General features: G+C 40.7%; 2 protein-coding genes across 2 annotated transcripts; one reads left to right on the top strand and one right to left on the bottom strand.

The window, feature by feature from the left end:
* The first annotated feature begins 2,337 nt into the window (after positions 1-2,337).
* On the top strand, positions 2,338-11,327 carry LOC137609254 (ERBB receptor feedback inhibitor 1). The gene is made up of 4 exons (XM_068336172.1): positions 2,338-2,533; positions 6,846-7,002; positions 7,714-7,790; positions 9,159-11,327. Exons 2-4 carry the CDS (start codon positions 6,956-6,958, stop codon positions 10,148-10,150), a joined length of 1,116 nt encoding a protein of 371 aa, XP_068192273.1. The 5' UTR covers positions 2,338-2,533; positions 6,846-6,955; the 3' UTR covers positions 10,151-11,327.
* On the bottom strand, positions 10,985-24,462 carry emc1 (ER membrane protein complex subunit 1). Its single transcript, XM_068336160.1, has 22 exons — positions 24,341-24,462; positions 23,779-23,906; positions 23,603-23,668; positions 23,426-23,519; positions 23,218-23,346; positions 22,560-22,686; positions 22,268-22,417; positions 21,935-22,102; positions 21,709-21,780; positions 20,620-20,718; positions 20,305-20,401; positions 19,442-19,558; positions 18,564-18,763; positions 18,200-18,349; positions 17,791-17,952; positions 17,362-17,481; positions 16,827-16,964; positions 16,008-16,181; positions 13,578-13,788; positions 13,358-13,442; positions 13,147-13,276; positions 10,985-12,741 (listed from the first exon to the last, which is right to left on the bottom strand). Exons 1-22 carry the CDS (start codon positions 24,430-24,432, stop codon positions 12,562-12,564), a joined length of 2,889 nt encoding a protein of 962 aa, XP_068192261.1. The 5' UTR covers positions 24,433-24,462; the 3' UTR covers positions 10,985-12,561.
* Positions 24,463-25,184: the final 722 nt, after the last annotated feature.

Below are 25,184 nucleotides of genomic sequence, written 5' to 3'. Positions count from 1 at the left end.
ACATCGCAGCTCGACCTTTGAGGAATTATTTGTCATCATCTTCTTGATTTCAGTTCAGCTTTGATGGGCCATCATTAATTTTGCAGCAACATGAGGGAGTTGCTTCAGAACAATCCATCAAATCTTTGAAAAAGAGCACGGGAAGGGAGGGGGTGTGCAGATGTGGGAAGTAGGCTTCTGACTGCACTGACAGCTGTGAGGGATGGAGGTCTCTCAGAGCAGGAAATGACTTGACCTCCTCTGTGGGAGACTGGCCCACCCTGACAACAGCCCCCACAGCTTTGACCATGGTCACTACAAGCGCCCACAGAGGGCAGTGGAGCAACATCAGAGCGGCAGAGGAGAGAACAATGGCTGTGGATGGAGCTCTGTACCCTCAGTGGAACAGAACACATTCTGAATGATAAGAGTTTCAAAATAAAGACGTGAATTGCGCAATTACACTTCTATTTACTTAGTACAACATGATAACTGACACCACCTCCACCTGAGTGTCACACTGGAGTCATGTGCATTACACAACCGGAAGCTGATCAAACATTGATTAAATTATATTTGCTAAAAAGTATGAGTATTCCTTTTAGCAAACAAATTACGTCGGTGGGAGAGGGCAAGCGATGATTGCAGCGCTACATGCATACCATGCGTACCATATTTATTTTGTGGGTTTGTGATTTAGGTATAAGTATAAGGCACTCCTTAATCCTCTCATAAACGATGTCAATTTTATCATATGTCACAACAGTGGAACAATTTATAAGACAGAATTGAGTAGGTCATGAGGTCATGTGACATCAGTCATGAACCTTTATTGTGAAGACATACCTGGGGATTTATTTAACATTGCTCTTACTTTGCTGATATGTTCTTGTAAACGACCTCCTGTATTGTCCTTCTGTCTCTGTCAGCGTGGGTGAAGACAAACACAGACAATGAACTCCTATGTGACATGCAGGCTTAAAAACAAGTTCTCATCCACCAATCCCATACTCGTCTGTGTCAGCTGCACGCCAAAAGCCACCCACATACTTGCTGACTCCCACACAGTTCAAATTTAAAAAAAATTGGAGGTTTGCACTGATGTTGTTTGACCTTCAGAATTAACTTTTACAGAAAAAAATCTATCAGCATGCACAAAGAATGAAGCTCATAATAAATGACATGACCAGCTTTTTTTTTTTTTTTTTTTTTTAGATTAAAGCTTGAAAAGTAGTCACAACGCAACAAAAGATCCACACACTGTGGCCATATATTTTTTGGATGATAAGAGCTGCACCTGAAGTGAATGCCTGCACTGATATTAGTTGTCATTTCAGTTGCATTTTAAAGTGAAAATTAAGCAGAACTAATGCTCTGGCTTACAGTACAGGTACTCTGCATATTGTTAGTTTGAATCATTGGTATAACTAAAAGTAGACCTAAAGAACCACTATTACGATAGTATTATTAGTATTATTAGCTTCAACTTTCCAAAAAAGGACGGAACTTATTTTTTGATATATATTTGTAGTTCATCTAAAAATAATATTAGTACGTATTATTTAATATTATTAGTATTTTGTTAAATTCCTTTCAAATAAATCTAGAGAGCAATCCAGGACTGTAGTCTACAGTATATTTTACTGAATAAATATACCTGCACAAAACGTGTTTGTGAGAACTTAAAATACAGAACAAAAATGAACGGCCTATTTTCCACTCTCAACTTGGTGTGGCGGCAGTGGCTCAGTGGTAGAGCGCGCTTTACAGCGGGTCCCAATGTTTCAAAGGTCAGCGGTTTGATTCCCGCTCCCGCCCAAAAAGAACACCCAGAGGTGAGCTGACAGTGGGAAGTGTCAGCTCCCCTCCGGAGCACTGCCGAGGCGCCCTTGAGCAAGCCGCCATCCCCCTTACAAGTTGGTCATTTGGGGCGCACCAATAAAGGAGCTGCCCACCACTCTACCTCCACATGCGTACAGGCCCCAGGTGTGTGTTTGTGTGTTCCTGGCCTGTACACACATATATATGCATGATTTGATTTGTACTACTAATTTCCCTGCGGGGCTTATAATCAGTACATAAAACAAATTGAAGACTAAACTTTTAATTTCCTACTACGGTGAAGGCATGACCCGCCTACAGTGCCTTGATTAACTAGCACGCGTTGCTCTGGTTGGTTGAAATGGTGAGTGATAGTGATAGTGAGTGATTATTGGTTAGAATAGAATAGGGATACTGGTACAGACCAATCAGAGACAGAGTAGGGCGGGATATGGCATCGCCATAGTAGCATGAGTAACTTCGTGGACAAACTTGGGTGGAGTTATATTAGCATGCTCTGGGCGCTGGAGGATTTTATAAGGAGATGTGGAAGCCCGCGTCACGGAGTAAATGAGCTTCACCTCCCAGTTTTGTTGACAGTGGAGGGATGCTGCACATGGTTCACTTTTGACCGGGACGGGGACACGAAGCGGGCGACACGTTCACACCGCGGAGCGGAGGAGGTCCACCGGCCCCGGCTCCACGTGATGGTCAAGAGGTCCGTGTTTTCACGGTAAGACATCCTTCTGTTCAGCCTTGACGAAGATGTGCGATTTGAATTAAAGCTAAAAGTGGAATAACTTTAAAGGGTTAGTCACGATAGTGTCATTTGTGATCTAAGTCTGTTTATTTAAAACCTTACAATCCAGACTACAGTGAAGTCTTCCCCACAGGAAACCTCACTTTATACATGAAGCCAACCCGACGAGGAGGTTGATACGGTGGGGAAAACTTTTACATTTTCTGTTAAAACATTAGAAACCCTGGAATTTCACCGTTTGTGGGAGACTTTAGCTCATATATGGGGTTTCAACTAAGCTGTGAGCAGCGAGGCAGTTCTCCGGCATCCGCCGAGCTAAGTCCCGTCAAGGCGGGACGGGTGAGTCCGTTACGGACACGCAGTTCCACGGTCAGCCGCTAGTGGGCGCTAAAGAAACCCAGTGCAGTTGAGTCAGAAAGTGGTGGAACTAAATAGAAGTAGCAGCATTAAATAATTACATCCCTTGAAGGGGGTTGTATTATAATTATATCCCGCTTCAAAGCGGAAATGTAGTTGTCAGTGTTCATGTGTTCGTCCGTCCGTTCGTTAGTCCACAAAATATCTTTGCAGCCCTTGCAGATAGAAAGATGAAACAAAAAGCCCATTACTCGGGCGGCAAAGGGGATGGAAGTGAGATGTTGACCTTGACCTTGAGAAAGGTAGGTCAAGGTCAAATTTCAACTTTTGTAGACTCAGGAACCGGATAAGATAGAAAGACGAGGGAGAAGGCCAGTGTGAGACCATAGCTATCTATGCAGTAGCTTTGATCTATGGTCTTACTCACACTGGCCATCTCCATATGCACTAGTCAGGTACTACTTTCAGGGTACCCTGACATACCCTGAAAGTAGGTCAGGGTAAGTCGCAGGATGTTGCAGTCTCTAACTGCCCTGGTTCTAGTTTTAACTTACATTGGTTAGATGTGCGCTGCAGTTCTTTTTATTTAAAAACTGTGGACCGAAATGCTTTAGTTCTCACAAATTATTTAGCACTAAATTTATAAGAAATCCATAATGTGGGAGCATTTTTTCAAACGTTGGTTTATTGTTCTGTTAGCTGGATTATTCAAAAATGATTCAGTTAGGTGTAAAATTGAACAAATCTTTCAAAAACTACTGAGCTGGATTTAGAAAATAACCATTAATGAAACGTTTGTTTGTTTTTCCTGTAATAAAATCAAATTTTCATTCAGATTTCTTTTTGCACCCACATGCTTCAAGCGTCGTCATCGTGTGTGTGAAGTCAATTCTCATTATCAGTGGAAGGTTTTGTCAGCTTCATCATGCCTGGCCCCCTCATATGTGACTCATCTAAATTCAAGGGTTAAATATATTTTCAGCAAATGCAGGTGCTGAGAAGTGGTCTCAGTCCAATATGACTACATCTTTTAGGGTCACAGCCTCGTAATGTTGTGGTAGGATTATTTATGAGGAAGGCATTTAGTTAGATGTCTAGCCACCCTGTCTTGTTAAGCTGTGAGTGCTACTTGGCCAGTACAGTTTACAGCAAATTGTAATTAGGTGATGGAAAGCACTTACTTCATGCCAGCGTCGTAATTAATCATTTGTTATGGTCTAGTGAATGGCCTATTGCCTGGAAAACGTGAAGTGGGAACAGCCAAGGACGACCCATCAAGGCTCCTGCATGAGATAAACAAACTGTTTTTTAGCCTCTGGCTTGTCTATTCATGGGGGCCAGTAGACAAAATCCTCCTGGAGGGGATTTGCAGCACTGGCTCATGCTTTGGCCACGTCTGCTTGTCACCATGGCGTGTCTTCAGTCTTAACCTCATGGGAGAGTTCACTTGTATTTTCAGGCCGGCTTCGCTGCGCACCAAAGTGACACAAAGGCCCATTCAAGCCTGAGAGTGCCTCCATTCATGAACGCTGAGTGCTTGCTGGTAGAATTCATAATTGTTCAGCATCTTCCATCTCCGAGGCTCTCCAGCGGAAATGACGGCACACCCGGTTGTTTTAGGGATGACATAAATATTCAGATGGAAGAATGGGTCATTTGCTTTGTTTGTGGTGTTTTTTAATACATTATGCATGCTTTGCATTGCTTGCTTCCCACATTTACTCTAGAACTGCTAGTGACATGAAACAAAGCAGGAATTTGAAGGGTATGATTACAGTGGGATAGAAAATCTCATCCTTCAATTGTAGGAGTGAGTGGGTTGGGTTACTACTCAGTGGTGATTACTCAGTGGTTAGCAGGTAAATCCCTGTGGTTTAGTCCTCCAGACATCTTTTATCTGGAGGAGATTAGAGGTGTTATAGATTCATCATATGATCACAAAGCCTGAGGCATCCATTAGGTTTTGTCAAAGTTAGCTTCATTTGACTTCATTAAAGAAATAAATCCTCTCTTAGAAGTGCATTCCATGTGTTGTTTTTTTTTAAACTTTCAAGCTAAACAATTCAGGTTTGAACAGAATAAATGCTAAATTATTGATGCCTACAGTTAAGGGTTTGCTAATTTATGTAGGTCATTATATTCTAAAAGTGAGTTGTGTTGTTGTTCAGATGAGCTAAATGAAGACATTGCTTGATCTTCCCCAGCTAGTTGAGGAAATGAACATACAGTATTAATTAAATTCTGCTAAATAAACTTCATCAGATAAATTGTATTTGATCACTCGGAGCATGGATGTTGAGCACACACGCTTTAAACTTCTTTCTGTGTAGTGGTTCATTCCTCTCAGTTTTCATATTGTAGTAGAAAAAGAAATTAATCAAAGAGCCATTTATGTAATTTTTATCTTTACATATTTCCATCTGTGATATTGATATTATGGGTTTTATTATTATGGCTAATTTTATTGGTTAAAATGTCAGCATCACCTGCAGAAATCATTCATTCATTCATTTTCCAAATCCGCTTAATCCGCTAACGCAGGTCGCGGGGTAGCCAGTGCCTATCCTGGCAGTCTCAGGGCGTGAGGCGGGGGACACTCCGGGCACGACGCCAGTGCACCGCGGAGCCACATAGAAACAAACAAATCATTCACTCACACACTCACTCCTATGGTCAATTTGGGACCGGCCAATCAACCTGAAGCGCATGCTTTTGGAGGTGGGAGGAAGCCGGAGAACCTACGCAGACATGGGGAGAGCATGCGAACTCCGCACAGAGCGGGACTCGAACCCGGGTCCGCCGTGTTGTGAGGCAGCAGCGCTAACCACTGCGCCACCATGCCGCCCCACCTGCAGAAATGATCATCGTAAATCTTGAAATTCCATATTGATGATGACATCACCTGATGTGGTGTGCCTTCTATGTAAGCATGTAGATTCACACCTGCTGTTAGATGAGCTGGTGTCTCATCTGGGGTGTATCCTGCCTCTTGCCCGTAGGCAGCTGACATAGACTCCAGCAGACCCGTGACCCGTAAGGGATTTACAGTATTTTCTGCACTATAAGGCGCACTGGACTATAAGGCGCACCTTCGATGAATGGCCCATTTTAAAACTATTTTCATATATAAGACGCACTGATTATAAGGCGTATCTGATTATAAGGCACACCTTCAATGAATGTATTTCAGAATGACTAAGGACTTAAACTGAAATATATTTTAATTTAAAAACTAATCCCACTAATTCCAAAGTGTGTAGGTGCCTCCCTTCAATGCGTTCAGTGCTGGTGTGTCTGTCAGCATCACAGGAATGCTGGACAAGTAGCCCCTGTTGGAAGGGCGGATATTGCCGAGCTTCACAGTCACAGGAGGAAGGAGGGTGAGGAGTGTTGCTGTCCTCCCACATCTGACCCAGAAGTTGTGCAATCCTACACATGATAGCAATGGATTTAAGTTGGAATCGCTGAGAGACGCTCATGGCATTTGCCACAGCCTCCTGAAATATTTTAATGGGCCTCTGTGTTTTCTGAGAGGCTCATCTCTATAGAAATAGAAACAGGGAACAGTTCACAGTTCCGAGAGCAGCTCATCTGTAGGTGTCGAATGTGTTTGTGTTTCAATCCTCTAAGGATTTATTGTGGAGCGTCTGTCCTGACCTGTGACCTGCCTATAAGAATGGGATCATGCTGGGAGCTGACCTGGATGGGGTTGTGCTCCAGATGTCCACTGTTTATATTCCCTGTTTATGAATGTTTCACACTGATGAAGGTGTGACTGGAACAGCTGAGTGGAGTGATGTAATGCAAAAGCCAAATGTTAAAGTTGTTCCATGTTTTTTTGTTTTTTTTTTGCTTAGAGCCTAATTCTGACACATCTGCTGTCAGAAGATGTGAAACTCTTTGTGAGCAGTCTGTTTGTCTCCAACAGCTCGTACCACTGAAGCGGTGATGGGTTTGATGGAGCCGACCTGTGTTGGATGTGTGGACCAGTACCGAACGGATCTTCATGCTCTTTAAGAACACGGCTTCTGCCACAACATGGCCAGGAATCAAAACAACATGTGGGGACGACGGGACCTTAACAGGTTTGCAAACAACACTCCAACAGGAACAAACAGGATGTAATTGTAATTGTTTTTAAGTACATGACCATACAAATATACTTTAAACTTCAACTTACGATATCAAGTGTTGTCCTTGGACACTTCAAATGAAATAATTGGCACAAAACAAACATGTATAAAAGTGTATAAAGAGGAAAATCAACAATTTCAGCTCCTGATGTCAGAATCCTGAAAGAATACTGTGAAATAATGATTTTTTTTTTTTTGCCATCTGACAGAATTAATTGTTAATGGTGTGTGTTGTCAGGATCCACATTGTTTTTTCCTTCATGATGCTAATTTATTGAGTACGGTTAAATCATGTATCAACCTTTACAAGCTGTACAGCTTTTTATTTTTCTTGGAATGTCCTTAATTTTTACACATTTAAAACTGGATTAGCTGAGATTAAAAATGATTAGGGAAAAACAAAAGACATATTTACATTAAAAGAATTGGACAGAGAATTCTGACAATGAGGCAAGAGGATGGCTGAGAGATGACATCAAGCAACATTTCGATGTGATGACAAAATATAAGTATACACCATAAAGGGGAGCTTATTGTTCTGCGAACGCTTATGTCATGCATGTTATTTCATGTATAATGACTCACCTATGTCAGGTTATGTGCAGGAATGATTTACACACATGAACAGAATGTTGGGATTTCTCAACATATTTTGCTTTGCAGAACGTGCTTCGGCCTGAATGCTGGTATGGAACACAACCTGATGGAGCCTCAGCAGCAAGTGACCACCCAGTTTAACTGTGAGTCTTTTTACATTGTCATTTGTGTGGATATTGATCAATAAACAGTTTTTATTCAATGAAATTATTTCAGCCTAAGTAGAAAGACACAACACTTGTAATGGCTAATAAGGTATATTTGATAGACACAAATCTATAATTGTAGATAATTGCTGGAATGTTTTTGGTGAATTGTTAATATTACCTGATTTACTCTGGTTTGGGTGTCATTAGAATTAAAATTTAAACATGGAGCTTGAGGGGACCGTACACAGGGGGAAAATCTAAAATACAGTATAGGAAATAAAAATTTAGCTTGAGAAAATGATTTGATTTCAATGGAATTATTTGTCTGTGCATCAAACTAATTTTACTTATTTTAATCTTAAAATTAGTTGTTCCAATCTAAAAATATGGTAAATTTAGGTATACGTAGCTATTAAACAACTTTGAAATAAGATAATTTATCTTATGTTCCCAGATGTCAGATTTAAAATCTTGGTGAGTGTTCAAGACACCAAACAAAACACTTACAGTACAACATTGTACTGTAAACAAAACATTTACAGTACAACATTGTACTGTAAACAAAACATTTACAGTACAACATTGTACTGTAAACAAAACATTTACAGTACAACATTGTACTGTAAACAAAACATTTACAGTACAACATTGTACTGTAAACAAAACATTTACAGTACAACATTGTTCAACAGAGGACATTTTTAATTGTTTAAAAGAGTTTAATAAGCACTCATTAATTTTTTAAATTCTTATAATTATTAAGATAATCTATGCAGTTGTGCTGGTGTATAGGATATGTCTGTTCTCGAGTCCACATAGCTAAGGTGAGGTTCACATCGCTAAGCTGTGTAGCAGAGGAGCACCGGTTGAATGTGGGGGGGTCTATTGCTCCCTGGTCACCAGCTGTTCCTGCAGTCTGGGGCACGTCGGATGTTTCCACTGAGAAGGACATGGGAAGCTCTGTTAAGATTATAAGCCTGCCTTAGAGATAATGGTGATTCCTGTGTTAATCAGGGTGTTGTGGCTGATGTTTGACAAAGAGGGTGTTAGGTTAAACGCTTGTTTTCAAGATGTTTTAACTCGTTTCCTGTACGATACCTTCAGCGAAACAGGAGGTGGTTTTGAGTGGGCAGGGCCCCCCCCCCTAGTTTTTCCCCCCTCCTACACTGTCACTGCTCTTGAGTTAAGTGTTTTTTTCTCAGTGCAAGTTGTTTTCCATGTTTCTTCCTCTGAGAGTTGTTTCTGTACTGAAGGAAGCAACAGTGATAGCAAAACCTTGTATAACAAAGCAACAGTATCTGGTTGCTTGGTACAACTTTTAGGACACTGTTTTAATCCGTGATTATATTCTTCCTCTCCCAGGCAACACCTCCATCTCCTTATCTCCTTTCTGTTCTGATGCTTTCAACCCAACATCTAGCAGCGTACTGCGGGCCCAGGAGGGCGACCAGGTTGTCCCTTCTTCACAGAAACAGACAGCATTATGGGGTCACCACCAGAGAGGGGCCAAACCCCTGCCGCCTCTGCCCGACCCTGAGGAGCTGATGTCTGATGAGGCAGCCGACAGCGAGGTGGAGTTTTTCACAAGTGACCGGCGCCGTCTTTTGCCCAAAAGCTGCCCCAAATCCTTCTGCAGGGGTGCGAACAAAGACTATGGCCAAGTAAATTATGCCTTCCAGGAGAGCTTGTTACCAGCTGGTGGTGCGGGGATTGGCTCCATGGCTTTCTCTTGGCCAGGAAGAGATGATAGGCCAACAGTTGGAACCAACATGTGGGCACTGGCTCTCCAGAGAGAGGACCACCAGCATGTCCTGTCAGATACTTTGTGTAGCAAAGACCAACAACCAGCCTCCATTCATCCATTTTCCTCTACAGGCCCTGCTGCCCAGCCTCCATCCAGCAGCCCAACCTGCCCTACTGACAAGCCTGTGGTCCCCCCTCGTGTCCCCATCCCGCCAAAGTCTGCTGCTCTCTTCAAGACTGTGAGCATGATTGAGGAGGACAAGCCTCCCAAAGTTCCCCCAAGGGTCCCTTTAGTCCCACCCTGTCCACCACGCACCCCGAGCCCGAAAAGCCTTCCGATTTATATCAATGGCGTGATGCCTGCTACACAGAGTTTTGCTGCTAACCCCAAATATGTGAGTAAGGCATTACAGAGACAGCAGAGTGAAAGATCGATGGCAGCCCCTCAGGTTACTCCCTGTATCGTTCCCATTTTGAAGGATGGCAGACAGGCCAGCAACACACACTACATCCTCCTTCCACCGGGCCGACCAGGGCGCTCGGACCGACGAGACAGACTCTTGAGCGAGCCGACGCGGGCCGGAAACAGTCGCGCGTGGCAAAACAGATAGACTTACATTCACGTCACAATAAAGAACCTTATTACTGCCACACTTTGACATCTTAAAAAACCACCAGCGCCAAACTACATTCACACCTAGGGATATGCTGTGGTTATTTTTAACGACAAATGCATTTCAAGCAAGTCACAAGCAGAGGATTTTGTCGGTTTCTAACCGAACACTTTACCTGTCAGTATTTTAGAAAACACCACAAGCCTTCAGTTTTGATAATAATGGAGAACTATTTACATCCTGTAAGTTTTTTGATTTGTTTTGAGATGTGAAAATGTCCACTCAATGATTTTTAATCTGACAGCCATACAGTCACAGAAGTAAATCTGAGCTTGTTCCACATTTCATGCATGAAAGCAACTAATTACTGTATTTATAAGCTGGGCTTGTACCAATCTGTTCATCCCATGTGAGTTATTCTTAATGACAATGCTGCTTGAAATCTTTGGTCTAGACTTTTGATCGTATTATTTTATCTAATCATTTTCACATTAATGTCTATGAAAAACTTAACGATGAGCCGTTTGGCCGACAGCACGACACTTCTGCTTCTATTCTTAGTGTTCAGGGTCATTGGGAAGTGATCATCATTTTTTTTATTTATCAGAAGTCTTTTAAATTTCATTTAAACTGAGCTAAGTCCATCTCGAAAGTAGCTACCATTTGTATGTCAGCCGTTGAGTTCTTATGGTTGTGCACAAAGTGTAACTTATTGAAAGAAAGCAGAAAGAGCAGCCCCATCACCAGAATTCAAAGCACGACTACAACCTGTTGTCACCCTTAAAATAATCAACAGATCTTGTGATACAAACAAACACGAGTCATCGGAAGTGTTTTTATACACAGTAGAAGAGCAGGCTTTATTTTCAATAATGATCAGTTCACAAATTTAATGGTAATGATGATGTTAAATTATGTGTACATATACTAAAAAATATAGTTGACAGATAGAACTCTAGATTTGTCCTAATGCTTCGTTTTTGTGTTGTTGCATTGAAATCATGTTACGTTTACACTGCTGAGGTGCAGACCCGTTTACAGCCTCTGTTCAGTACTAACAATCTGGAAGTGCTCATCAAGGTTCTGTTCGCTCAAGCAAAGGCAGTTCATGCATCAAGAAATCATTGTAAAATGGTATTTTAATCTATTTAAAAATAAAATAACTTATTCATTCCATTATAGAGTTAGTGTTGTTTTTTAGCATCATTTTTTCTGACGGTCCTTTTACTTTTCCTCTGAATTTTGTTAGTTGTGTATCTGACATGTCTGACTAAAAAACAACAAAGTTTTCCACCAGGTAAAAGAGACTGAAATTGTGATACACAGTAAAATGACTACTGATTTAAATTAATGTTTCATTAATAATTTAATTACTCACCATAAACAATGTCTTTGATAAATTTGAATGGTTTATATGGTCAGAGGTATTTTTTGGACAATGTCATGTCTTATGCAGGCACGTTAGCATATTATCTTTACTTAAATATCATCCTGCACCTGGTGGTAAAGAGAAAGTACAGCACTACATTTAATGGGGAAATGTCTCAAATATGCACAGATGACAAGCATTTTGGATGCTACATGAAATAATCTCTATTGAAAATCTCTGTAAAAACAGAGAAACCACAAACTGGAGTTCTGAGAACTTTTAATTGAGCATCAACAGCTGACAGTGGAGCAAAAGTGCTCAGAAACATGAGCTGCTGGATGACTGATGTACAGAAAACAAATGGTGGCGATGCTCCTCTTGCATCGAGTGTGTGATGGTGATGACAGTTGGACGGTGCCTTTGCTGGGAGTCTTCAATAACCAATTTATGTCCATGCTGCAGTGTGTCTTCATACTTCATATTTATAGTTCACTTGTTATTTAACTTACAAGGCATTTGGGTTTCAGAGACTCAGCAGGCTGACAGTGCAAACCGTACAACTATTCTACGGCAGCAAATAACGTCTGTCTCCCTTCCTCTGACCTCCATGTTATCGCTCCCCATTAGAACGTTTTAACGACGCAGAAATGTCACAAACATCATCTTGGAAAAAAAACCCCTAACATTTTAAAACTATCTAAGGTTTGCATGTGTAGCAATTTCCAAAGGCCCAAGTCTGTTCAGAATTATAATATGTTAAACATTTACTCAAAATAACCTTGCACAAACAAAACAGTTAATTCAGCTATGACAATTTCTTGTGCTTCCAAAATAATTTAAAAAATATTAAAACCTTTACTATCCTTCCTTTCATCACCCCCACCCCACTGCAGTTCTTGATGGGCCCTATTGAACTTTGACCTGCACTCTTCTACAGGTGCGTTCCCCAGCCGTCTCATCTGTTTGGGCTGAGGTCCATTGAGCAGCCCCATGGCTGTCAGAGATGGGGTCAAGATGTTTTTGCTTTGTTGGATTTTTTTTACCGCCAGGCCCGGTTGAGTAGCTTTACCTCTGCCAGGCGTTTGCTGATCATGGTGGCAAAAAAAAGAGCGAAGAGAACGCTGCTGATCAGCATGTAGTCGTAGTCGTCTTTTAACACATCAAACTGTTTCGAAGGATAGACCCGTGTCTGGTAAATGTCGAGACCATAAGCCACCACCTACAAAGGAAAAGGTACCACATAAAAACACATTAACTTTACAAAACCTCTTCTGGATCTAGTTCTTTTTTTATTGCACTATTATGGGAGTATTAAGAAAAATTTGAAGCCCCCGTTAATAAATACAATTGATTCTGATTGTCTTCATTCAATTCCCGACATCCTGAAGTTTTAGTCGTTTTTGGTGGTTTTTTGAATCTATTAACTTGGGAGACGAGCAAATAGAAAATCCCGATTCTATAATTTAAAATTAGTTAATAAAAAATCTTAAAAATGAAAAAAAATAAAATAAAGAAAATAAATTCCGACACATACAAAAACTTCAATACTCAGTTATATAAAAACATTTTAAGCAAACAAGCCAAGTCTAACCTACATTAATATGTAATGATGTTTGTGACTCACCAGGCAGGTGGACTCCAGGCCAGAGGGGGCAGTGTAAATTCCTCGCACTCTGGATACAGTCTGGTTGTAGTTGATGAACCACTCTGTGCGAATCAGCAGCTCTGGTGCATATGGTATCAGGTTCTCCTCACTGAAAATCAAGTAAAGGTTTTTGACGAAACAAAGACAAAACAGTAACTGAAATGCTTGAATTAATCTTCTATAAGATTACCGGCTTTGCTCAGAAATTATTTCTGGCCTCCGGGGGTCAAGGAACATCTTAGGCAATGACAAAATCCCTCCGGATGGCAAGCCAACTGTGACAAAAAAATAAACAGAAATATTTCAAATAGGCTTAACAAAGAGGATTTTTACTGGTTAAAAAGAGAAGGTTATTCACTCTCAGATACTTATAGGATTACTGAAATTTGCAGGAGCTCGCTGTAACTCACTGAGCAGATGGCGGCTGGTGATGCCCTTCTCAGTCAGCGTGGCCTCCACGGCAGAAATGGAGGAGGGGAAAATGTAGGACTGCTGAAGCACCTGAGGAGCGAACGGTCGATCCAGCGAGCTGAACGTGGTGCTGTTGTACAGCTCCATCCCCTCATAGAGTTCGATTACAGAGAACTCATTCCTGCGAGATTTGGTGCTCCAGTATTCATACTGTGGAGTTTAACACAAAGGGATACATTCAGTAAGGAGAACATGTGACCCTCCCGCCCATAATCCATCACCTCTGCTCCCCTGTCATATTCAGAAAGTGAATTCAGGGTTCAATTACAAGGTCTTTCATATACAGTTATACTGAGCAAAGACTGTTGATTGTAACTGGCCAAAAAAACTACACAACAATTTAAAATCATTTCAGTTCTCATCCTTAGGAGTCTCCTGTCATAGTATGACTACGATGACAGGGGAAAGGATTGCTGAAAATTGGCTCTGATGCTGAGTGATGCCATGGCCAGGAGGAGTGACCGACAGGACAAGGCCAATGCTCGGTTAAAGGTCAACATCACCCAAAAGCTTTTTCTATGGAGGCTGTGGCCAGGAACCGTGATGCTGACGACAGTGACTAGGAAGTGTCTAGGTGAGGTGGCAGTAGAGTTTCTGACTGGGTTGTTCAACAGGATCTTAGTGAGAAGATGCCTGAGGAATGGAGGAGAAGTGTGCTGGTGCCCATTTTTAAGAACAAGGGAGACGAGCAGAGTTGTGGCAACTACAGAGGAAAAAAGCTGATGAGCCATACAATGAAGTTGTGGGAAAGAGTAGTGGAAGCTAGACTAAGGGGAGAAGTGAGCATTTGTGAGCATCAGTATGGTTTCATGCCAAAAAAGAGTACTACAGATGCAGTATTTGCTTTGAGGATGTTGATAGAGAAGTACAGAGAAGGCCAGAGGGAGCTGTATTGTGTTTTTGTAGATCTGGAGAAAGCTTATGACAGGGTACCCAGAGAGGAACTGTGGTATTGTATGAGGAAGTCTGGAGTGGCAGAGAAGTATGTTAGAGCGGTGCAGGACATGTATGAGGACTGTAAGACAGTGGTGAGGTGTGTGTAGGTGTGACAGAGGAGTTCAAGGTGGAGGTGGGACTGCATCAGGGATCAGCTCTGAGCCCCTTCTTGTTCGCTATGGTGATGGACAGGCTGACAGACGAGGTTAGACAGGAATCTCCATGGACTATGATGTTTGCAGATGACATTGTGATCTGTAGTGAGAGCAGGGAACAGGTGGAGGAGAAGCTAGAGAGGTGGAGGTTTGTCCTGGAAAGGAGAGGAATGAAGGTTAGCCGCAGTAAGACAGAGTACATGTGTGTGAATGAGAGGGACCCACGTGGAAGAGTGAGGTTACAGGGAGAAGAGATCAAGAAGGTGGAGGATTTTAAGTACTTAGGGTCAACAGTCCAGAGCAATGGAGAGTGTGGAAAAGAGGTGAAGAAGCGTGTACAGGTTGGATGGTACAGGTGGAGAAAAATGTCAGGTGTGATGTGTGATAGAAGAGTTTCAGCTAAAATTAAAGGAAAGGTGTACAAAACTGTGGTGAGACCAGCGATGTTGTTTGTTCTAGAGACAGTGTCACTGAGGAAAAGACAGGAGACAGAGCTGGAGGTAGCAGAGATGAAGATGCTGAGGTTCTCTTTGGGAGTGACCAGGATGGATAGGATCAGGAATGAGTACATCAGAGGGACAGCACATGTTAGAGGTTTTGGAGATAAAGTCAGAGAGGCCAGACTGAGATGGTTTGGACATGTCCAGAGGAGAGATAGTGAATATATTGGTAGAAGGATGCTGAGTTTTGAACTGCCATGCAGGAGGCCTAGAGGAAGACCAAAGAGGAGGTTTATGGATGTAGTGAAAGAGGACATGAAGGTAGTTGGTGTGAGAGAAGAGGATGCAGAAGACATGGTTAGATGGAGGCAACTGATTCGCTGTGGCGACCCCTGAAGGGAAAAGCCAAAAGGAAAAGAAGAAGAAGACGACAGACACCATAAACTTTTCCAGAAACATCATATGGAATGGACTACTAAAAGATCATTAACAAAATTGGACTCACTTCAAGAACTGATGAAGACGTGTGCAAACACGCACGTCTATCGGACTGAATGGACGATTCAAAACAATATACCAAAATAAAATAATCTAAATGTGACATCCAATGTATGAATTTGGCTGATAATGTGTTGCAATGAGAGAAATGTTGTTGATTCAGGGAACAGGAATTTTGTAAGCCAATGGCTTCTACCCGTCAACCTTTTTTTTCCTTTTCGAATGTTGTCGATGTTCCAAAACTGGTGAAAGTGAAGTCTGCTGTAATAACATGTCTGGAAAGAAAAAAAAAATAAACCGAATAAATAAAAATAAATAACTGTAGCCGTTGATAACTCACCACCACCCAGTTTTCAGAGTGCACCACATGCACCGGCCCTCTGGCCTTCCTCTGAACAGCCTCGTGGATGATGCGACCAGTCACACCATCAATCAACATAATCCCAACAAAGCTCCGCTCCTGATGCAAATCTGTGCTCTCCGTCACCACAGCCAGCAGGTTGGGGTTCAGATACTGTCAGAAAGAAAAGGAATAACAATCCATTGTCTTGATCAAGGCTGATAAACCCGTCTTTTCCACGGACATAAACCTGTAGTCACATTTTCCGAACACTCACCAACATGCCTAAGAGCTTTAGTTCTTTCTTTAGTTCTAATGGCTAAATGTGACACACTGATCCACACTGCTAATAACGCCGGACAAATGATTGGCTGTTCCTGGTCCCTATGTGATGAGTTGTCGTGTTTTCATTGACCCACTTAACTCGACCGATAAAAGAAAAAGACCTGCATGTCGTTCATGCTGTTACGTGTACATCAGGGCCATCATTAATATTTCATTCTCCACCATGCCCTTGCGGGGCTACAGAGCTTCAGTAAGACTTATAAGCAGGAAGTACAGCTGCTGAGTGGAAAAGTGTGAGTGGAAACACGGTTTATTCTACATTGGTCAGTGGTGGAGAGAATGTATTATTCACTGGGGAACAGTGACATAAGGTACAGAGTGTCTTGGAAATTATCAGGGACTGCATTTCTGACTGATGTGGGGAAGAACCAAGTCAGGACCAAACTGACATAATCCAGCATCAATAAGAGCGGCAATGATTTGTCACACATTCCAAACCACAATGTTGGCAAAGTTACAGAAGAAGAATCATACCTTATAGAGGACACTCCGGTCTCCCATTACTCTGCCCTGCGAGTGCACATGCTCATTGGGCCGTTTCCCTTTGATGGTAACAATCTTCTGTACCTCAGTTGGAACAAAAACCTCCCAGATCAGCACAGTCGACAAGTCCTAAGACAAACACAAAAGTCCAGAATCAATCTTTCTGCCAATCGGCAGTCTGTGATTCACAATAAATTTAGAGCCAGAACAAGAAACAGACTGTGGGCTATGCTACATTTTAGATTTGTTTTGGTGCCATTACTGTTGGTATGTATCAGTCCTCCACTCAGTTCTCTCAAAAAAACCCTCGTGCATCATGTAAACATTTGCTGTGCATAACAGTTCTGATCATTCATGACTTTTCCATCACTGAAATCTAGAATCATCATTCAAACAACTGAAATACAGCATCCATTGTCGTGATCAATGGCAACCAACAGCTCAGGACTGCCACCGGATAGGATTCCGAAAAAGTATCTGAAATGTTTGACCTATGTGCAGCAAGGAGCCGTCAAATAATTCTTACCGTTCGAAGCCTGTAGCCAGAAAGTCTTCCCTGACTGGCATCAACGAGATAGAAGAATATGGATGAGGCCGTCTCCTGAAGCTGCTGCAACACGTTCTTAGTAGAAGGAAAAGCAGTAACCTGTGGCAAAAAAAAAAAGGTGGATATAATTTTAACAAGATATTTCTGCATGTTTTGCCTAAATGAAAGTTAGCAGTGCCATTAAATTCTACAGGACTGTGTTGTGTTGTGTAGACGTAGTATGAGAGGAGTCACTGAACCAGAGCCTTGAGGCTCTACACAGATGTGTGAAGAAATCAATAGTATCAAAACACAAGAAGTGTGTATTTCTATTCTTTATTCAATCAATCAATCAACTTTTATTTATATAGCGCTTAATCACATCAGAACAATATGATCTGGCATGTAACAGGGTTTACCATCACTGACCTTGTACTGGTCATCAACCAGAAGTAGGACCTTAGCGTAATCCTGGTCCATAAGAGGAAGCAGAAATGACTGAAGTATTGGCTGAGGCAGAGCGGGTGGTGAGACATGACTCTTCTTTCCAAAGATGGGGTTAAATACATGGAGAGTGGCCAAGCCTGTGTCCTATGAACAGAAAAGAAAAATACAGTTAATTTATGCAGCTTCAGGAGGTAAAACCAGTGTTTTCACATCCAGCAACGCTTCAGCAGAAAAGAGATTCATCTTTTGACATGCTTCAAATTGGCAGCTCTTTTGAAGCCCAGCTGATTTGAGTTCACTGGCTTCAATTCTGCTCCTATGTCCCTTAAGATATTCACTGACTGCTGCACTGAAGTGTTTAAATCACAGCTCAGAACACTGTTTTTTATACCTTGTCTTTGATGAGCAAAGTGCACTGTGGTGGATGAGGAAAATGCGCAGTCGTCCGCTGCACCATTAGTTTGAAGGCTGCATTGGATGGGATGTTCTCCAAGTAGTGCTTCCATAAAATACTGCCGGTCTTGCTGTCAATCCCAAAGAGCTTAAGAAAAAAAAAAAAAAAAAGTTGACGTGTGATAGAATGCTCAACGTTTAAGACTTCCGTTGTCTGTTCATTCAAATTTCATTTCACTTTTGATTACAGACAAAACAGAAACTATTAGAAGAGCAAGCACATCACACAACTCTTCATACAGATTGTTTCCAAAGCACTGCCAAAAACAGCTGAAAGAGAGAGTATGGGTTTAATCTTGTACCTTTCCAGATGCAGTAACCATAACCATCATCTTCTGCAGGTTGAACTCATCTCTGGAGAGGTTCTCAATCGTCACTTCGTTTTTAACTTGACTGCGAGGCTTTCTTGCGTCATAGAACAACTTCCAGAGGTGAGAAATCCATGCTTGCAGCAAGATCAGCTGAGAGGAGAGCCTCTTCATCACCATGGCCAGCAGGCCATCTGGAAACATCATGGTCAGAACACAATTTAAAGCAATGTCTTATTCGGAAACTGTTTAATGCTTCTTCTTCAGCTTCTTCTTCATGTCCTGAATGAAGCAGTTCAGGGATTTTGGATAAATCTGACTCAACAGAAATATAAAATGTTACTTATTGTTAAAGTAAAATCAGTGCCCGTGGGAAATGGCTCAAAGAATTGTCTGCTCATTCTTCAGTCAAAAACAAGAGATCCTATTAATCATGCTGTATTGACCCATATTAGAGTATTACCTTGAATGGCTGAGTCCATGGGTAGCAATAAAAACAGGACAAAAGCAAAAGACAGTGAAGCCAACAGTAGCAAACATCCAGTTATATCATCAGTTAATAACAAAAAAGCTACAGTGCCAGTTCAGACAAGCACTGTCTGAAAATTCAGACTGGAAAGAAAAGCAACAAATAATTTGATTTATTAGTTGTGCATTATTGGAAAACAGTGAGATGACGAGACACCATTGTCAAACTACTGTGGAGGTTAGGAAATAGCTGCCTTCAGGGTCTCGGTAGAGCTCAAACATTATAGAACAAGTGAGGTAAAATACAATGAATCACTTATGTAAAAGCACAGCAGAGTTTAGCACTAAAGCTGGAAATATGGCAGAAAAAAAGAAACACAAAAGGAGTCTTGGTCAACATTTACCAGCTTTTTTGCCGAACTCTCCCTCCAGCTCAGCCTGAGTTCCTGTGAGGGGCAGATCCACCATTTCCATTGTCACCACATCTGAGAGTGCCTCTTCTCGCGTCCACATTACACGCCCTGGAAAAAAGGATTCATTACTCTTCTGTCATTCATTTAACTTGAGACACCCAGCAACATTACACCACTGGTGTTGATGCTTTCCATTAGTTACGATGCGAAACACTTTTTCCTCTGCTCATTCTAGTGGAAAGGACAAGATTATGTGAACATTGTGAAAACTGAGAGCCTGTTTGTGCTCTCAGTGGTCACATGTTGGCAGTACTTCTGATGATTAAGAAGTGGAATACCCATAGTCCATCATGAGGCAGGGCATGGCTGACCAGTCTCTGCACTTTCTATAGATGGACTATAGTTCACCAATTAACATTTAAAAAGGACATTCGATTGAAACTGTACCACTTGAAACTCAGGAATATTACCCGACTTTGTGACTCGAAGTGAATGAAAACAGTTAAATGTCAGCTACTTCACCTGTAGGCTGTTTAGTCGCTCAAGATAAATTACATGTGGTTTTTCATGGCTCACCACATACCTACTTCATGTTTTGGGAAGGTCAGTGGATGAGTGAACATTTCAAATCTGTTCACCACTTGTCATTTTCATAAATGATAAAAAGCAAAATGGTTTTCAGGCCAAATGTAATTCTCATGAAAAATAAAGCTCATGATTCGTTTTGGGGTTTTTTTTAAATGCGGTCTTTGGCGCCTCTCTGTGGTAGAAAGAAAGAACTACAAAAAGCAGAACATACCAATAGTTCAGGTACCAGCAAAAACACGGCATTTAACTGACTTTGCCATCTGTACCTGGCTGTTGTAGGAAAGTAAGAGTGTGATCCTCTGTCTGAACCATCACCCTGTAACCAACAGCATCGTCTTTCTTGAGGAATGCCTGTACGTACAACTGGAAGAGAGAATAAAATATTTCTATTCTAATAAAAAAAAACCATGCATATTTGAACATTGTAACCATCCTGATGCTTGTAATGCACGACACTCCCACAAAACTAAACTGAGGATCTCTAAAAGTAATCATATTCATCAACAATTTTTTTTTACTTAATAAGAGAGATTTCAATATTTTGTATGATGCAGTATCACTAGGAAGAAATTTAGACTCACTTTCTCAGGTTGCCCACCATTCGGATCCAAATTAAAAATCAGCGTTGTGTCTAGAAGTCTGCGACCAGTTTCTGCATTATAGAGATTTAGGCTACAGGCCTGAAGATAAAAAACCCCAAATAAATCATATATTTGACAGCAGTTAAAAATGCATCACTTTTAATAAGAAAAATAGCAATGAATTTAGCTCAAGATTGGAAATTCTCCATCTTTGTTCCCAAAGATCAATGCAGAAAACACAAATTCAAACAACTTTAACTTAGTAATTCAGATACAGTATTTTCTGCACTATAAGGGGCACTGGAGTATAAGGCGCACCTTTAATGAATTGTTTATTTTATAATTTATTTCATATATAAGGCGCATATAATAAAAAATATTAAAATAGATTTAAAAAACTAGTGGCTGTAGTTGCGCTATCCATCCACTAGATAGAGCATTCATGACTGTGAGTACCTTTAGTCAGCTGTGAATGGCCCCTATTGTTATTTCAATGAACCATTCTGAGCCTCATCAATGAAACCTGATAACTTGATCACTTTGCCATCTTAGGCCCAGTCCACACGATGACGGATTTTTAAAAAAACGTAACTTTTTAAAAACGCATCGAAAACGATTCGCGTCCACACGACATTTTAAAAAAATCTCCGTCCACACGTAAACGCAGCAGTGCGTTTTCGAAGACGGCTATAAGCATGCCGGTCACCGGTGTTCTTCTCAGCAGGAGTGAGAGTCGGCACTTCGGCGATGCCCCTTGACTACCGTTGTTAGGGGGCGTAGTACAGCCTGAATACTGTCTGAGGGAGCCCCTGGTGACATAGTGCAGCATGACTGCCAGCTTTTTTTCAGCGATCTTGTTTTTAACCAATACTAATATTAATATTAATCCATACACAAGGCGCATCGGATTATAAGGCGCACTACGGGATTACGAGAAAATTATAGATTTTTAGGTTGGCCTTATAGTGCGGAAAATACTGTAATTCCAGCATTACACAGTAAGGTCACAAAGACGGCAAAGCCTGGACAAAGCTACACAGAAGTACACAGTGATACAAATCTGATTCTATGATTTTTACTTTCACTCACCGTTTTGTTTTTGGGTGACATAACAGCAGCAACAGTCTTCTCTCCAGCAGTAGCAAATGAAACCAGCATGGCCTATAAAAAAAACAAAAAAATCAAACAAAGCAAATGCACCACCAGAAAGTTATGGCTGATATGTTTGGATGAAATGTTACAAACAAGTATTCTACATTTTAATCGTCACAATCTGGATCATGTACAAGTGAGAGGTACAGGTACAGTCACATACAGGCTTGAAGTCCCTCAGTGTAACGATCTGGCCATTGCTGAGCAGGAGAAGCAGGTAATGTTCGTGTCCAAGCTGAAGAAAAAACTCAGATAGCGGCTGCCGGGCTTGGTTGGGCTGGGTGGACACCAGAACTGGGTGGAAGTCTGGGCTGACTTCATACCCCAGGGACTAGAAGCAGACAAGTAGTAGAAAAGTGAAAAATGTGTGCATTCTGGTAGAGATACAAGAGAGATACAACCTTACGACATATACAGAAATACAAGAGAACATGAGGAAACCGTTTATCTTTCAAAACATCAATTTAAATAAAATAAATTTCATTTATATGGATACCTGAAATGGGATTTGGGTAAACTGTGACTCTTCATGCAAGTCAAGCATGTACAGCGATTCAGCTGTAGGATCCACGCATATCAGCATCCCGTTGCCAACCACAGCACAACTGGATGGAATGTTGGACAGCCACGGAGCGTCAACAGAGATCTGAAAATAACCCACATGGTCAATATGCATTTTAATCAATAAACTGCTACATCAGCTACAGTGTCTAATATCATTTGTAGTATAAAAAAATCAGGACTTCCACAATATTCTGTATTGCATTATTATATCTGAACAAAATTACCTGTTTGATTATTTCTCCATCCTCTGCACTGTAGACAACAATAGCCATGTGGGAATGGGGAACAACTCCCAGTATATACACTTCACCATTCCCCCCAGAATACAGAGTCTGATAATCCACATTTTCACTGCAGAGATATATAAACAGACAATTTTCAAAATACCGGCTTCATATTCTTCATTTTCTGCTGCTTAAACAGTTCAATATTTGTATATGTATAGATGCAACATTATTGATGGTTTTAAAGGGGTACAGTATAAGTTATTTAACAAATTTTTAACCAACGTACACAATGTTTTGAAGATATGTTACAAGAAAGAGGCATTGCGTCTATGAGATAGCCTCACAATAACAGTATGTAGACAAAATAGAGATTACAGTATTTTCCGCACTATAAGGCACACTAGACTATAAGGCGCACCTTCAATGAATGGCCTATTTTAAGCCTTTTTCATATAAAAGGCACACTGGATTATAAGGTACATCTGATTTTAAGGTGCACCTTCAATGAATGGCCTATTTCAAAACTTTTTTCACCAATAAGGCCCACTGGATTATAAGGTACACTGTCAGTTTTTGAGAAAATTAAAGGCTTTTAGGTGCGCCTTATAGTGCGGAAAATACTGTAAATATTCAGTAGCATAAAGGTGCCACTTGCCTTTCTGGGAGATTTTCTATCCATTTTTGATGACCATTAGAGAGATAGTGGAGAGAGATGACAGTTTTCTTCAGCACAGCAACGTGTTTCACATTGTCTTGCTGTCCAATTAAACACGCAGCCTGGAAACTGAAATGAATAGCAAATACAGCATGTGATTAAATTAAACACAATTTTAAAATGAATAAATGCCACTCAAAAAAATTACCTTCCAGAGTCAAGCAGAATCTCCCAATTCAAAGCACCAATATTTATCTCCCAGGAGCGCAGGAGACGGCCATTACCAACAACCACAACCGCATCTAGGACAGACAAGAACAGACAAGCCATTTGCTTTCACTATCCAAAATAAAACCTCTACGTTTCACCACAGTGATACAATCACCTTGTCCATGTTGAAGAAGAGCATCTATGTTGCCCTCAGGTCCAGACTTGTCTACATGTCGCCAGACTGTAACAGACAATGTATAAATACTAAAAACAATGAATGTCCACTGACAGATGGGTTGTCATTGTGAACCAATAGAATATTCACTTCCAACATAAAAACAAAATACTCACAGAGGTCCCCAGTCCTTGTATTGACTGCTGCAAAAACATTTTTTTCTGTGGCCAGAAGAATCTTTTTGGATGACTGCATATATGTATCAAAATGGGAAAAACGAACCTTGCCCAGATATTGCTGCCTCCTATGAATCAGGGAAAAAAAGCCACAAGGTCAACAAACAAATTATACTGACATATCAATCAATTATCGTTTCACAAAAGCAGTAATCACAAATACCGAGCTCGACCGAGTTCAAAGAAAATACTGTTTTACTCATTGGTTACTGGTTACAATTTTTTAAAAATCCAATCAAATATAACAATGATACAACCAATGACACTAAACTCGGCTCGAAATGTAACATTTCTTTTAAGAACAACGTAACAGTCCATGGAGTATTCATGCCAGTAAAGACACTTGGTGGTTTTCTATGTTCTTTCAAAAAAAAAAAAAAGTCTACCTCGTATAAACCGGGTCGCAGCTACTACCTGTCACAAGTGTTAGCATTAGCATAACCATATTAAATTGTTACTGTAGATAGCAAACATATTTGATCATTCTCAAATTTCCTCTTACCAGTCAAATTTTCCAACTTGATCCTCAAATACAGCTCCGACAGTACCGCATAATATTATAAATGTAAAACATAAAGAATTTAGCTGTGCCATTGCAGCAATAGCTGGGGCTTTGCTCTTCAAGAAACGGAAACGGAAGTGAACGGCGTTTTATTTCCTGCTACTGACACACAGCGCCCCCTGCGCTTTAATCTATGTAAAGCAGCAAGTTTAGCTTTCATGTGTACGAGTTCAAAAGACTTTAAATGTAAATAATTTACAAAATATTAAAGCCGTGAAATTTTTCCATTTAGAAATCATTGACTAAAATAATAACACATCAGGCTTAAACAGAAATTATCACGATTCCAAGTATCCATTATTTACTCACTCTTTCACACTATTTAAATTGTTACGAATAAAAGTAAATAAGGAGACCTTGCTTATTTGTTGGTAATGTATAAAGTACTTTTACTATTATAGACTCAAGTATTTCAACGATGAAGTAGTGGAAACAAATTGAATCTTATTCAATACATTATCAAGCATGTCCTCTGTGCTATATTTCCTCATTTTTAAAGTAATTATTTGCTTGAGGAACGCATATTATTTACAGAAATGTTTTTTTTTCGTGTTGTAAAAACTGTGCTCAGCGGAAATTATCGCAGTTTATATCGTTTTAGAGTAAATAAATAATTGTGTTAATTAAATAAAGTCAGCTGGATAAGCAGGAAAAACCTGGAGAATTTCTCCTCTCATTCAAGAGATTTCTTCAGTTCTGAACGGCTGGTTACTTAATCGTTCGAATAAGTAATTTGTTACAAGTAGTAGTTCTATTTGCAATACATCTGTTTGTCAAAAATATA

The sequence above is a fragment of the Antennarius striatus genome, chromosome 2 (assembly GCF_040054535.1).
Source record: "Antennarius striatus isolate MH-2024 chromosome 2, ASM4005453v1, whole genome shotgun sequence".
Lineage (NCBI taxonomy): Eukaryota > Metazoa > Chordata > Actinopteri > Lophiiformes > Antennariidae > Antennarius > Antennarius striatus.
This window is presented reverse-complemented; position numbering and strand designations above follow the sequence as displayed.